Source organism: Sebastes fasciatus, chromosome 4 (genome assembly GCF_043250625.1).
Source record: "Sebastes fasciatus isolate fSebFas1 chromosome 4, fSebFas1.pri, whole genome shotgun sequence".
NCBI classification, from domain to species: domain Eukaryota; kingdom Metazoa; phylum Chordata; class Actinopteri; order Perciformes; family Sebastidae; genus Sebastes; species Sebastes fasciatus.
This window is the reverse complement of record NC_133798.1, coordinates 38,338,353-38,351,959: the sequence shown is the minus strand read 5'-3', so window position 1 is coordinate 38,351,959 and position 13,607 is coordinate 38,338,353. Positions and strand designations below refer to the sequence as shown.

At 39.7% G+C, this 13,607-nt stretch overlaps 1 protein-coding gene across 1 annotated transcript in view; it reads left to right on the top strand.

The window, feature by feature from the left end:
* The first annotated feature begins 2,100 nt into the window (after window positions 1-2,100).
* Window positions 2,101-13,607, top strand: part of appl2 (adaptor protein, phosphotyrosine interaction, PH domain and leucine zipper containing 2) — a 28,031-nt gene continuing 16,524 nt past the window's right edge. The window contains exons 1-8 of the mRNA XM_074634216.1: window positions 2,101-2,273; window positions 5,583-5,681; window positions 7,166-7,225; window positions 8,660-8,731; window positions 9,719-9,806; window positions 12,104-12,145; window positions 12,238-12,296; window positions 12,707-12,853. Of these exons, the coding sequence (XP_074490317.1) occupies window positions 2,217-2,273; window positions 5,583-5,681; window positions 7,166-7,225; window positions 8,660-8,731; window positions 9,719-9,806; window positions 12,104-12,145; window positions 12,238-12,296; window positions 12,707-12,853 (624 nt within the window). The 5' untranslated portion in view covers window positions 2,101-2,216. The remainder of the gene's footprint in view (window positions 2,274-5,582; window positions 5,682-7,165; window positions 7,226-8,659; window positions 8,732-9,718; window positions 9,807-12,103; window positions 12,146-12,237; window positions 12,297-12,706; window positions 12,854-13,607) is intronic.

Sequence of the window (13,607 nt, the reverse complement as noted above, 5' to 3'; positions counted from 1 at the left end):
TGCTGTTCCTGAGGCGGGATGTCCTACACCTCAGACTCTTCCATCTCGGCAAACGGCAAATTGATGTCTTCACATTTAGGATACATTTTTGTAATCTGTCAACTACTTTTTCAGATTCAGATTCAGATTATTTGAAGTTTCTAAAGACATTTATGGACTCCATAGGATGAATCCTACTGACTTTTGTGACTTTTTTGTAGCACCACTATGAGATTCACATTTGTTTTTTTTTGTAAAATGTCTAAACTGTTAGATGGACTGCAGTGAAATTTGAAACTACACATTCACTTTTCATTTGGTGCCATCATCAGGTCAAATTTGTAGTTTGTTTTTACTTTGGTTTATGACTAAATACCTGCAAAACTAATGACATTACCCCCAGCAGCAGCTGTATAGCAGCTTTTCTACAAAGTGTACAATAATTGACTTGTAATGTCGTGTACTTGTAAGATGTCGGCCTATACTGTCCCACTCACATGAGCTTTTGCACTCTAACAATTCTTCTCCACTTTCTCGTGAAGGTGTGTTTCCTCTGTCAGCTGAATCACTGCTTTGTTAAATCCAGGTTAGTTCCACTGACATCAAGCATCTCTTTTTATAGGCCAGACTTATAGCCGAGCCAGCAAACAAAGCCACGACTGAATTGCCTTATCTAATTTAGAGCCATGAACTTAGCCAATTAAACAACACAAGTCCATTGGGGAGGAAGGAATGTGCTCCTGCTACGGCTGCCTGGGAGCTTGATGAGGACGCGCTGCTTGTCACGGCTTGCCTACATTATCAAGACACAACACAAACAAGACACGCCCGTCTTAACACAACAATTAGATTATTATTGAAACCTAAAATGTCTTGGATAAAGTCAAATAACTGAGACGATTTCAATGTTACATCTTTTAAGTGACATTATGCTGAGATAATAAAGTTATCTCCCTAACAACGAGGTTTTATTGCAGGATGTGGGACCTTTAAAGAACACAGTCCGTTAGAATTGTCTGACATTTGGAGCACACAACAGCTCAATTTATCATCCAGGATGTGATCAGTCAAGGAAGGTATTTTTTTTTTTTCCCCGGATGTGTGCAGCCTCTGTAAAAAGTGTGAAGCCATTAGAGAGCCAGTAGCTCCGACAATATTCAGTGCATCACATGCTCTGCTTATAATTAGACAAAACAAGACGAGAGCTGGATGATGACTAACTCCAGGACTTAGTAAATAGATGTGATTTTAAAAGGCTTATAGTACTTCTCGGATATGTATTATATACTGCACGTGGACAGAAATAAATAAAACTACAAAACAAGCATCACATAAGCACAGCATCATATAATTATTGCACAGAGTGATCAGCATGTTATTGCACATATTCGTAACAGTAGATTTACAGTATTTACATTGCAAAAGTGACACAAAAGTGACCAACGTGTTATTGCACATTTACATGTGCAACTTTTACATAACATTTATAAAGTAGAACTTTTAATTGCAATGGAGTATATTTACTGTTCAACCTTTGGTCAACCTCATATTCTTGATATGTGGTATCTTTTGACCTTGAAATAATATTGTATTGTCATAAAGGGATGAATATCTTATTTTGAAATTAAACTGCAGTTCTACATAATGTCCACATGGGGTCACTGTTGATACTGAAATGATAAACGACCTAGTTTACATCTACTTTAATAGTATAATGCAGCCGCTTACTGCTCATCACAAGCTTTGCTATAAAACAAATCATCAGAAAATAATTTAATTAAATATAAAACCGTACAAATATCTAGTTCATACCATGTTTATTTTTGTTTGTAGCTTATTTTGTATATTGGAAGAATTTCATTTTTTTTATTCTTTATTTTATTCTAACGTTTTTAGCTATTCTTTTGTTATTATACTGTTTACTTGCACCAACAAAACCAAAGCAAATTCCTAGTGTATACCTGATACACCTGGCAATAAACACCATTCTGATTCTGATTCTGATTCTGATTTAAAGTGTGTATGCAGCTGTTTTACTATAGTCGCTCTGCTCTCAACAGCTGCTGTGGATGATGACGTCACACTGGCCCCGCCTCCAGCTCCTACGTGTTCCATCTCACCCGCGCAAAGGCCTCTGGGAAACAGAGTCTAAATAATTCAAGCTCCCATTCCTCCTCTTCTTCCTCCTCTTCTTCCTCCTCTTCTTCCTCCTCTTCTCTTCTAACACCGCTAACAAGATGCCGGCCGTTCATCACAAACTGCTCCTGGAGGACGCTCTGCAGGACAGTCCTCAGGTAGGCCTGTGTTTGGGGGTTTTAATCACATTTAAAGACACAAACTGTCACTAAAATAAGACGTTAGGAGCTCTGAAGTTAGCTTACTAGCAACACAAAACAATATCCTGTTGTTGTTGTAGTCTTAAATTAACACATTGTGATGTGAATGTAGTCATCAGACAGGAGTGGCTATAAACAAAGCTCTAGTTTATACTGCTAATCATAATTATCTGCGTTTATGAGTCTGTGTTGTGTTTGTTGTGTCACAGCTGGGCTCCTCCCTCCTCATATACTGCTGCACTGAGCTAGCTGTGATCACTGTGGAAGATGTCTCCACCATAGCTCAACTACAAGCACTCTCATGCAATCTTTATGTTCCAATGTCGTATGAAGTTAGATTTTGGGGGCTTAGACCCGGTCCTGGAGCCGAACTGGGCCTGATTCACATAATGTGGGAGGGTGTTTCCATTATCGGACTTGCAACAGGGCAGCAGTGGGGAGCTGTCAGTAGTGAATACCATATGTTGTTTGATGCTTATAGGTCTGGAGTGCAGCAGTATGATAGTTAGGCCTCATGCATGGATATCAGTGATGGAGAAGTAGAATATAGTCTTTGCTATCATGCATGCACATCTATAATGCAGCCTGTATGTATTAGTCAATAGCTTTGCAACAGGGCAGCAACAGTGGGAAGCTGTCAGCAGTTAATACCATATGTTGTTTGATGCTTATAGGGCTGAGATGCAGCAGTATGAAAGTTAGGCCTCATGCACGGATATGGAGTGATGGAGAAGAATGCATGCACATCATTAATGCAGCCTGTATTTACTTCTGTCTGTTGCATCACTCTTTCCCCCCCAAACAGGGCTAGATAGATAGATAGATAGATAGATAGATAGATAGATGGATAGATGGATAGATATTAACTTTATTGATCCCTAGGGAAATTAAAGTTTCCAGCATCACAGTTCCATAGTGCAAAACATGTTAGTAAAAAGGCAGTAAAAAAGTTAGTAGTGCAAAGTACAAAGTACAAAAAAAATATACCAGATATAAAAATACAAGGAGATGAAGAAAACTGTTAAAACTGAATATAGTGCAGGGTAACAGCTGTGATACAGGACTATTAAAAAAAAGTGAATATAGTGCAGAAGAGACTGTTAAAAATGAGTATAATGCATTATTGCATAGTGCTTATTATTACTGCTGACCTCTTTGATGGTTCTGCTGAAGTGCACCCCATGCTGGAGGGTTATTTCTCTCTTTTACTGCTTCAAAATGCAGTTTCACCTAACAAGAAATATGTCTTGCTACAGTGAAATGCAAACACAACCAAGGTTGACAATATTCCAGATGATTTATTTTTTGGTGTGAAATGGCTCTCAATCCTACTGTGGCAGGCGAAAGTCAACTGGAGTGAAGTGTAAACAGACTTTAAGCTGATGGGTGTGTTCCTCTTCTGCTGTATCTGCCCTGCCTGCCTGCCTTGTTGTTTGATGCTTATAGGTCTGGAGTGCAGCAGTATGAAAGTTAGGCCTCATGCATGGATATCAGCAATGAAGAAGTAGAATACAGTCTTTGCTATCATGCATGAACATCTATAATGCAGCCTGTATTTACTGCTGTTGTCTGTTGCATCACTCTTTCCCCCCCCAAACAGGGCTAGCCACATCACTGTGGAAGATGTCTCGACCATAGCTCAACCACAAGCACTCTCCTGCAATCTATTTTATGTTCCAATGTCGTATGTAGTTAGATTTTGGGGCTCAGACCCAGTCCTGGAGCCGAACTGGGCCTGGTTCACATAATGTGGGAGGGGTTTCCATTATCGGACTATCTGGATGCTGGAATTGCAGTCAATAGCTCTGCAACAGGGCAGCAGCAGCAGTGGGAAGCTGTCAGTAGTGAATACCATATGTTGTTTGATGCTTATAGGTCTGGAGTGCAGCAGTATGATAGTTAGGCCTCATGCATGGATATCAGTGATGGAGAAGTAGAATACAGTCTTTGCTATCATGCATGCACATCTAATGCAGCCTGTATTTACTGCTGTTGTCTGTTGCATCATTCTTTCCCCCCCAAATAGGGCTGACCTCTTTGATGGTTCTGCTTTAAGTGCACCCCATGCTGGAGGGGTATTTCTCTCTTTACTGTTTCAAAATGCAGTTTCACCTAACAAGAAATATGTCTTGCTACAGTGAAATGTAAACTCAACCGAGGTTGACAATATTCTATATTCTAGTGTGAAATGGCTCTCAATCCTACTGTGTGGCGAAAGTCAACTGGAGTGAAGTGTAAACAGACTTTTTAAGCCGATGGGTGTGTTCCTCCTCTGCCGTATCTGCCCTGCCTGCCTTGCTGCACCTGTTTATGGAAATAAAACTACACCCAGACAGGATTTTCCCATGTTTGCATAGCCAGCCTGTAGTAAAATCATTATGCCTTTTAGTTTCACTTGAAAGCTCTACTTTCATAATGTGCCTCTGCGTACTGCAGATACTCTCATTTCTTTCACTCAGTATGTCCTCTTTTCTTTCTTCTTTATAGCCAACAAACCTCAGATTGTGTTTGTTTTTTAACTTAGGTACTACAGTATATACATCTAGTGTACAAAAAGGAACATTTGACACAATTACAATATGCCCAGCTCCACCTGAATTGTCATGATGTGATAAACACACCCATTTGATTATCAATTATGGTTTAAAACATAAACTCATTTGGATAATGAGTTGTTGGCCCAAGACTAATACACACCTCAGTATGATTTAGTGATGCAACTAACAGTTATTTTCATTTTGAATTAATCTGCTGATTATTTTTTCCTGATTATTCATTTAAAGCTGAAGTAGGCAATATTGGAGCAAATGTGATTAAAAAAAGTTATTCTTATAAAATGGTTGCTATATGGTGACAGTAGTACATGAAACAGATAACCTGAAAAAAAATCATGTTCCGCGGTGTCCTCCGGTGCTCCTAACGGCATCTGCAAGATTTCACAGACCGGAGGAAAACAAGCAGTCAGAGCTGATCTGAGGTCTGCTGTCCAGCTGCCGTTAATGAGAGCCGGCTGTCAATCACTCGCAAACTCTGACCAAACGGTCAAACTAGGCAGCGCTGATCAAATATGAATCAATATTCTGTTACGTTAATGCCTATTTCTGTAAAAGACCTGAAAATCTTTTAACAGGACTTTTAAACAGTAGGAATGATTCCAGTAAGTAAAACCTGTTTCAGTGTTCATTGGGGCACCTGACTATTGTTATAAAGTAAGACAGACTGGTCGTCCTGTTGTCATATTCATCAAATGAACGTTTTGTTTCACAGACTCGCTCCTTGCTCAGTGTGTTTGAGGAAGATGCTGGGATGCTTACAGACTACACCAACCAGCTGCTACAATCGATGCAGCGTGTGTTCGGAGCCCAGGTACTAAAAACAAAACTCAAACAGATGCACATACGCAGCACACTCTGTTCCCTTTAGTAGTGTGTGGCTCTGTTAATCAGCCACACGTGTTCTGTTCTAACACAATAAAATGTGGAGGCTTTTTTTTCTTGACATCTGAACAGGATTCATAACTTTATTTGCCTGGTTTGAAGATGATTTGGGGTTAAACATTTGCATTATGGAACTACAGTAGAGCAGTGATTTGGTTTGAACTGAAGAGAAGATGGTGCTTTTCAATAGAGCAGGGGTTAGCAACATGCGGCTCCGGAGCCACATGAGGCTCTTTAGCCCCTCTCCAGTGGCTCCCTGTGGATTTTTAAAAATGGAAATGAATAACTGTTTTTTGTTTACATTTTCATTTTTATTTATCATTGTTGTAGGTCTATGGTACGACGGTACGACGGAGTATTAGGGCCACATTGAGGGAAAAAAATAAATCTGTGATTTCGAGAATAAAGTCATAATACCACGAGAAAAAGGTCATAAGTTTACGAGAAAAAAATCGTAATATTATGAAAATAAAGTCATAATATTATAAAGTAGTAATTTTACGTGTTATTTTCTTTTTTTCTCATAAAGTTATGTCTTTATTCTCGTAATATTACAACTTTTTTTTCTCGTTAAGTTATGACTTTATTCTCATAATATTATGACTTTATTCTGGAAATCTCTGATTTTTTTCCCCCCTCAATGTGGCCAAAATAATGCATTCACTGCAGTAGACTTATATACTATATACTTAGACTATAAACTGTGTTACCTTCATCACAATGATCACATGTTTTGCGGCTCCAGACAGATTATTATTATTTATTTTGTTTGCCTAATATGGCTCTTTTGTTAGTAAAGGTTGCTGACCCCAGGGATAGACAAATACCAAAGTAGGATATTATATGTGCAACCTCAAAAATGCAAACTGATGAATGAAACATTATGTACTGAAGTCTCTTGTAAGAAGAGCAGAGAAACCTTCAGTTGTGCAGCTCAAGTCGTGTTACATTGTGCCTTACTGTAAAACCATTTTTCTGTACAATTTAGTCAGTAAAGTGTGATGTGCAGTGAGTAGTGTGAAACTCTTCTCGTGCTGTCAGGGTGTAGATAGTTTTGACTTTGCTGTTCTTTGTTCTCTGTAGAAGATGATGCCAAATTGAGCAACGTGCACAATAAATGCTTCATGTTTCTCCCTGAAAACATACATAGCTTATGTAACGTGACGTCAGACCTTTTCTGAACCAATAATTCTTCACCGGTTGAGTTGGCATTTATATAACCCATCACCTTGTGCTTTTTTCAAAGGAATAACAGTTTTTATGTGAACCCTGATTCACCTGTTGTCCATTTATTTTCCTTTTATTTCTTTAAGGGTTAAAAAGAGAATGACAAAATGTAGAAGCTACACGGACAAATCCTGAGTAAGCCAGTCTGTTAATTTGCTTTTTTTCTCCTCTATCTGTCTCCTACAGAGTGAGATGGGATTGGCCACAGAGCAGCTCTCAAAGCAACTTCTGGATTATGAGAAGAAAGTAAGTGTATGGGTAGCTTTTATTGTTTCAGGATTTTCCTACTGCAGCTTCTCTGAACATTTTTCTCTGACTGGCCAGCCACCATAGTCCAGATATGATATCAGTTGTTACCATTTTCTCAAAGCAATTAGCTTAACAAGCAGCAGTGAGTAGTGCGTCAAGTGTTTTGCGGCCTTTTTTTGCAAACTCGTATTACCATAACTATCGTGGGTGAAATAATTAAAGTAACTCTGCTAATGTGCTACAAAACAAACAAAGAGAGACACATCTATTAGTTAGGGCTGGGCGATATGGCCAAAATCTTCTGTCCCGTTATAGGTCTTTTCATATCTTCATAATGATATATGTATAGCGTGTTTTCTGGTAATTCAATAAATAAATATGAAATAATCACATGGTATAAAGCCTGTTTATGTATACTCCTTTTTGAATAATTAAATACTGGACAAATGAAAATTATTTTCTCATTTAATTAAGAACTTTAGTACAAAATTAACACAACAGTTTCAAGTGAAATTATAGAGAAAAATTAATGAAATATGAATATTTCCAGCTATACACTGACTATGTTTACATGCATGCACACAAATACAGAGTAATCAGATTAAGACAGTATTTTGATTTAACTACTTGGATAGTCCCATTAGCAGAATTCTTGGGTGTAGGCACGCAGGAGTTGAACAAGACAGCTGATTGAATGGAGAAAATCCTGCACACTGCTGTTGGAAGACACTACTCACAACTTGGGTTCCAAGTGGACCTTTTACACGTTATTCCCCACCATTATTCTGCAGAGAGAATCTTGTCCTGAGCTGTATTGTATTCTGGGGTAATGGAGTTTAAAGGTTGGAGAAGCTTGTGACTGGAAGGTTGCCAGTTGGAGTCTTGTTTGTTAATCGCATTGGACATGTAAAGTGTGAAGTGAAAACAAAACCGCAATCTTCAAACGATATTCCCTCAAAAAATGTTCACATCAGATTTTCATTTGAACTTTCTTTACATGTGTGAGTTTGCATTGTGTCTGCTTGCCACACCTCGTCTAAGCAGGGGTGTCTTAATGAAATCTCTGTGCATGGAATAACCTTGAAGTAGACAGGCCTCTCTGTTGGGAATCTATCATGGGGTCTTGTTTTATGCAGCCAACAACAACTTAGTTGCTGAAGTCAGTGGATGTTGGGTGGTAAAAAAATGCAGTGACCTGTAATGGATGCACTGTTAGCTCCTTTAATCAAGGCTTAAAACTCAGCATCCCAGCATGGAGTTTATTAGCATCTTTGGCCTTATTCCATGAAAGGGATGTGCCAGAAACCCTGGCAGAAAAGGCTATTTTTTTAGTACAGGCTAGATCTATGCTACATGATGCAGTTTCATGGTTTAAACTCGTTCCCCCTCCCTTCTTCTTCTTCTTCTTCTTCTTTTTCTTCTTCCGTCAAGAATTTTGCCCTTGGAAAAGGTGATGAAGAGGTAATCACCACGCTGCAGAACTTTGCCAAAACTGTAGTGGAGGTGAGTTGCAGTTTAGTTGTTTTGTGTGTGTATGTGTGTGTGTGTGTGTGTGCACTCACGGCAGAAGCGAGGGGATGATAAACTACTGCACGGTCATTTGTTGGTTCTTTATCATGTTACAAAGGAAATTGCACCTGCGCTCCCCGAGCACGCTGCTGAAAATGACCTCAATGAAATGACCTGAGTATTCTCCTCGCTGTAAGACCAGTACTGATTCTATACCAACGCTAAGAGGGGAAACGGTGAGGTGGATGTGATTACTATCGCCCCGGATGGATGGCTGGAGGGAGGCAGCGTGGGTGAATGGATGGATGGATGAAGGAGGGGTGTGAAGGTATATAGACAAAACAGATGGGCTTCTCTCTGTCAGACATGGCGGGGGTCCACAAGCCTGCCCAGTCAGCACTCAACAGGATTTAGACCACATCAGTCCACACACGCATATGCTCAGAGGACGCAGGTTGATTGTTTGCTTGACCTTTACCTCATGATTTACAGAGGGGGAACTCATTTCACAATGAGAATTAGACCTAATGCTGCACCTAATCCTGTGAACTTTAGCACCTGCTAAATCGCTCAGATTAACCTGTATGTCATCTTGTTAGCTGCTGGAGTGTGTTGATAAGCAGAGAGAATTATAGCAGGATTTGCTTGTGTGTGTGTGTGTGTGCGATATGTGTGCCCTGTTTTCCCAATATCAGAGTAAACAGAAGGTTTTATTACGCTCTTCAAGAAATGTACTGTCCCCCCCCCAATATGGGATTTTTTTATGATGTAGCAGAGGCATTGTCTGCAGTTCTGCACCCATTTCACTGAAAATGTTACTTTCCAGCTTGCTGCAAGAATAATGAACAGCAAATGTCACTGTACTGTACGTATAAAAATAAATTGAAATCCCTTCAAGATGTTTGGCGAGGGGTACATCTTCCATTTGTGTCCTTGTGCAGTGCTTGATTATTTTTGTATAATCTGTTTTGTGTGGTTCAGCTGAACTCGCTCCACTCTGAGCTCGCCAACCAGATGGCCGACAGCATGGTTTTCCCCTTGATCCAGTTCCGAGAGAAAGACCTTACAGGTAGGGATACACGCACACGCACACGCACACGCACACGCACACGCACACACACACACACTGAAAACGTATCAGAATACTATCAGAAAGTATTTTATGCCTTTATTACCAAGTTAATAGTCGAGACATGACACAAAATGAGGAGAGGGAATGACAAAGGACCCCAGCGACACTCAAACCGGGGATGTTGTGGTTCATGGTCAACGCCTTAACCCCTATAGGTCACTAGATCTAAATCTGTCCCCTATAATAGTGAGATGCGACAGAGAATAAGTTAATGAAGTAGGCGAGATTGGAGCAAAAATGATTAAATAAAGTTATTTTTATAAAACGGTCGCTATATGGTGACAGTAATACATGAAACAGGTAACCTGAAAAAAATCATGTTCCTCTGTGTCCTCCGGTGCTTCTAACGGCATCTGCAAGATTTCACAGACCGGAGGAAAACAAGCAGTCAGAGCTGATCTGAGGTCTGCTGTCCAGCTGCCGTCTATGAGAGCCGGCTATCAATCACTCGCGAACTGCGACCAAACGGTGAAACTAGGCAGCGTTGATCAAATATGAATCAATACTCTGTTACGTTAATGTCTATTTCTCTCCTCAGATGTTGTCAGAATCATCTTGTAGTGCACGGTTTCGCTGTTAAATGAGAAAGTTTGTGACGCCGCCGCTATTGTGAAATCTGGTGAAGGAATGCCAAGTTCTGGTCACATGACCGGAGCACAGCCAATAGGAACGCTCTCTCAATGAAATGACCTGTGATTGGTCAAAGTCTCCTGTCACGGGCTAGATGTTCTAAAGCCTGAAAACAGAGCCATGAGGAGGAGCAGAAGTCTAGTTTTCAATATGCTGAAAGGTTATTATGGGATTTTTGCCCAATGATGCCAGAAATATACTGACTACTGCAGGTTTAAATATGCTTAACTCGAGAGGCCGCTATGTGGGGATACTAAAATGTGAAAAAAAGTCCCCTGAGTGCAGGAAAACAACAATAAGGAATGGGAATCGTGGAACATTCTGGGTTGCGCCGCCATTTCTGGAGGGTAGTGTACGGAACTACGGTAGACTGTCATTATCTGTCACCGGCCTATTCATTTGTCATCTGTCAATCGTTCATTATCAGAAATGTATAAAGTATGTGCACATGTGACAGAGGCAAAATTGAGCCAATAGTAAGCTAACTGGCATGCTAACATGCGCGAACATGCTGACACAGGTGGCTGCCCGTCTGTCAATACGGCACGGAGAAGCTGTGATTACAACACACACAGGGAGATAGAGCGACTTCATTCTCTACTCAGGTAGACATTACTGCTCTATATCTTTAAATATACAAAAGTTGTTTGATGCTATATTAACGCTCTCAATATCGCTGGCAAAATAATAAGATTTAAGCAATGGTCCTCCAGGAGGAAATGGCTAACTGGTTACTGCTAGCTTGTCAGAGGAGAAGCTGTTTTGCTTCCTGTTTGTGTCATTCGGATTCGGATGCAACTGGCCAGGAAGAAGATCTCAGGATCTCAGGATGTCAAGCATCTTTCTGAGAGGATTACCAAACATGAAAGTAGCAGGACAATGCAGTAAAATTGGGCTAAACATAACTGTGTTACCCAAATTGACTGGGCATACAAACGATGAATTGAGCAGTATAACAACTAGTTGAGGAGCGGGCAGTCAGATTATCACCTCTGTTAAACTGTGTAAGGAAATGTGAGATAGCGCATTAAGATAAAATAAGATATTCCTTTATTAGAAATGTACAGTGTACAGCAGCAAAGGGGATAGTGCAGAAAACAAGATGCATCAGCTAACACAGTAAAAAAAGAAGTGAAACAAAATATGAACCATTTAAATAGAAGGAAGTATAAAAATAGGAGCAGTATATACAGAATTGACAATAAACAGACTATTAACACAATTGCACAAGTGGAAAAATTATATTGCACAGTGAGAATTAAATGAAATTCCACCTGAAAATATTGCACAGTATGAATTACACCTGAGTAGTAATGATATTGCACAGTCAGTATACAGTATAGTGCAGTTATTGTCAGTTTGTGGTGTGTATGTGGTCTACTGGGATTACTGAATGTCAAATTAGATTAGAATAATATTGTGTAATTTTCTGGTTTTGCATCTGTGTAAAGAAGTTGCACTAATCATCAACATTTCTAAAATATAAATTGTACAACAATTTTGTCAACCACAGCTTGAGTTATCTCCTTAAAGCAATTTTTTTTTAAAGATGTGGATCTATTTTAGATATTCTAACAAAACGTACTATACATTGTATGTTCCAGAGATAAGCACACTGAAGGAAATATTTGGCATCGCCACTGATGGTAAGTAGAAAACCTAATATATATTTAAGAAAACAATTATAGTTTGCAGTAACTATCTGATCCTCATGTCTTTTCTCTCTCTTCTCCTGCAGAGCATGAAGCAGCGATGGTCAAATACAGCCGATTGCCCAAGAAGAAGGAGAATGAGAAGGTAAGAGTGACTGCGAGGTGCTTCTCATTGATCTCAAGCTGTAAAAGGCCTTACAGGGCAGTAATACTCACTCTGGTAATGCAGTGGGAGTGTTTTATTAGCATTTGAAATACAAATAGACAGAATTGAGTCTTCCTCTTCTGCCGGACTGCACTATTTTAGTAAGACTATAACAACACCATGCACTATAATGGCTGCGAAGATAAGATTCTTCTGGTATTTGCTTCCAATGAATGTGTCAGCATGTCTACTTAGACAAGATAATACGACTGTGTTGCTTATTTGTACGTGTGTGAGAGTAGGACAAGTGTTTGCATATGTGTGTGAGTGTGCAGAGCTTGATAGTGACTTTATGCTGGACACGTTTCTAAATATATATTTGCATGTTTAACCCTCTCCTGTCTGGACAGCTGAAGTCAGACTTGGTGAAGGAAGTCGCCTACACCAGAAGGAAGCAGCACCAGGCCTCACTGCAGTATTACTGCGCCCTCAACGCCCTGCAGTATCGCAAGAGGGTGGCTATGCTCGAGCCTATGCTAGGCTACACACAGGCACAGGTACTGAGCAGCTGTCGACCACATTATCATATCGGTATTTAAAAATGAGAAGCAGTTTCCTCATTGGAACTGATTTAGTTTACAAAGGACAGTTGTTAGTGAGCACTGTGTCCATGCAATTTAGATTACTGGAGGGGGAAAAAACATTTTATCCTTGTAACCAAAGGCCTAACCCCGGGTTCACATAGTTCGCAGAAGCGCTGCAATCTTCAGCGATAGTTTCGACATCTGGTCTATTATCTCTGTGTGCCGTGAGTGAATCTGGCAAGAAAACACACTGAGAATCCACTATAAACAATGTAAATTATATATTATATGTGATATAAATGATCTGATTCTGGTAAAATGATAAAATATACATCCCACGAACGCCTTTAACCCCCCTCCCCCTCTCTCCCTGCTGTTCTCCCGGAGTTTTGATTCCTCCGATTTACGGTTACAGTCCCTTTAATCAAGAAAAACAGGGCAGATTAATCGATAATGAAAATAATTGATAGTTGCAGCTCCACATGTCTAACCAAGTGATTCTCTATATACAGATAGCTTTATTTATCCCCGAAGGGCAATTCAGTTTCTGCAGTCCACCAAGACATCTACACATTCATACTGCACAATCATCAATGACAGAGGGAACCCAGTAGGTGGCATATGGGGAGGTGCAAGATCAATAAAAGTACAAGAATAAAAATATTTGAAATAAAAACAATAAATACAAGAATATCTGTTTCTAGAAGTTTCTATTGCATTAAAAGCT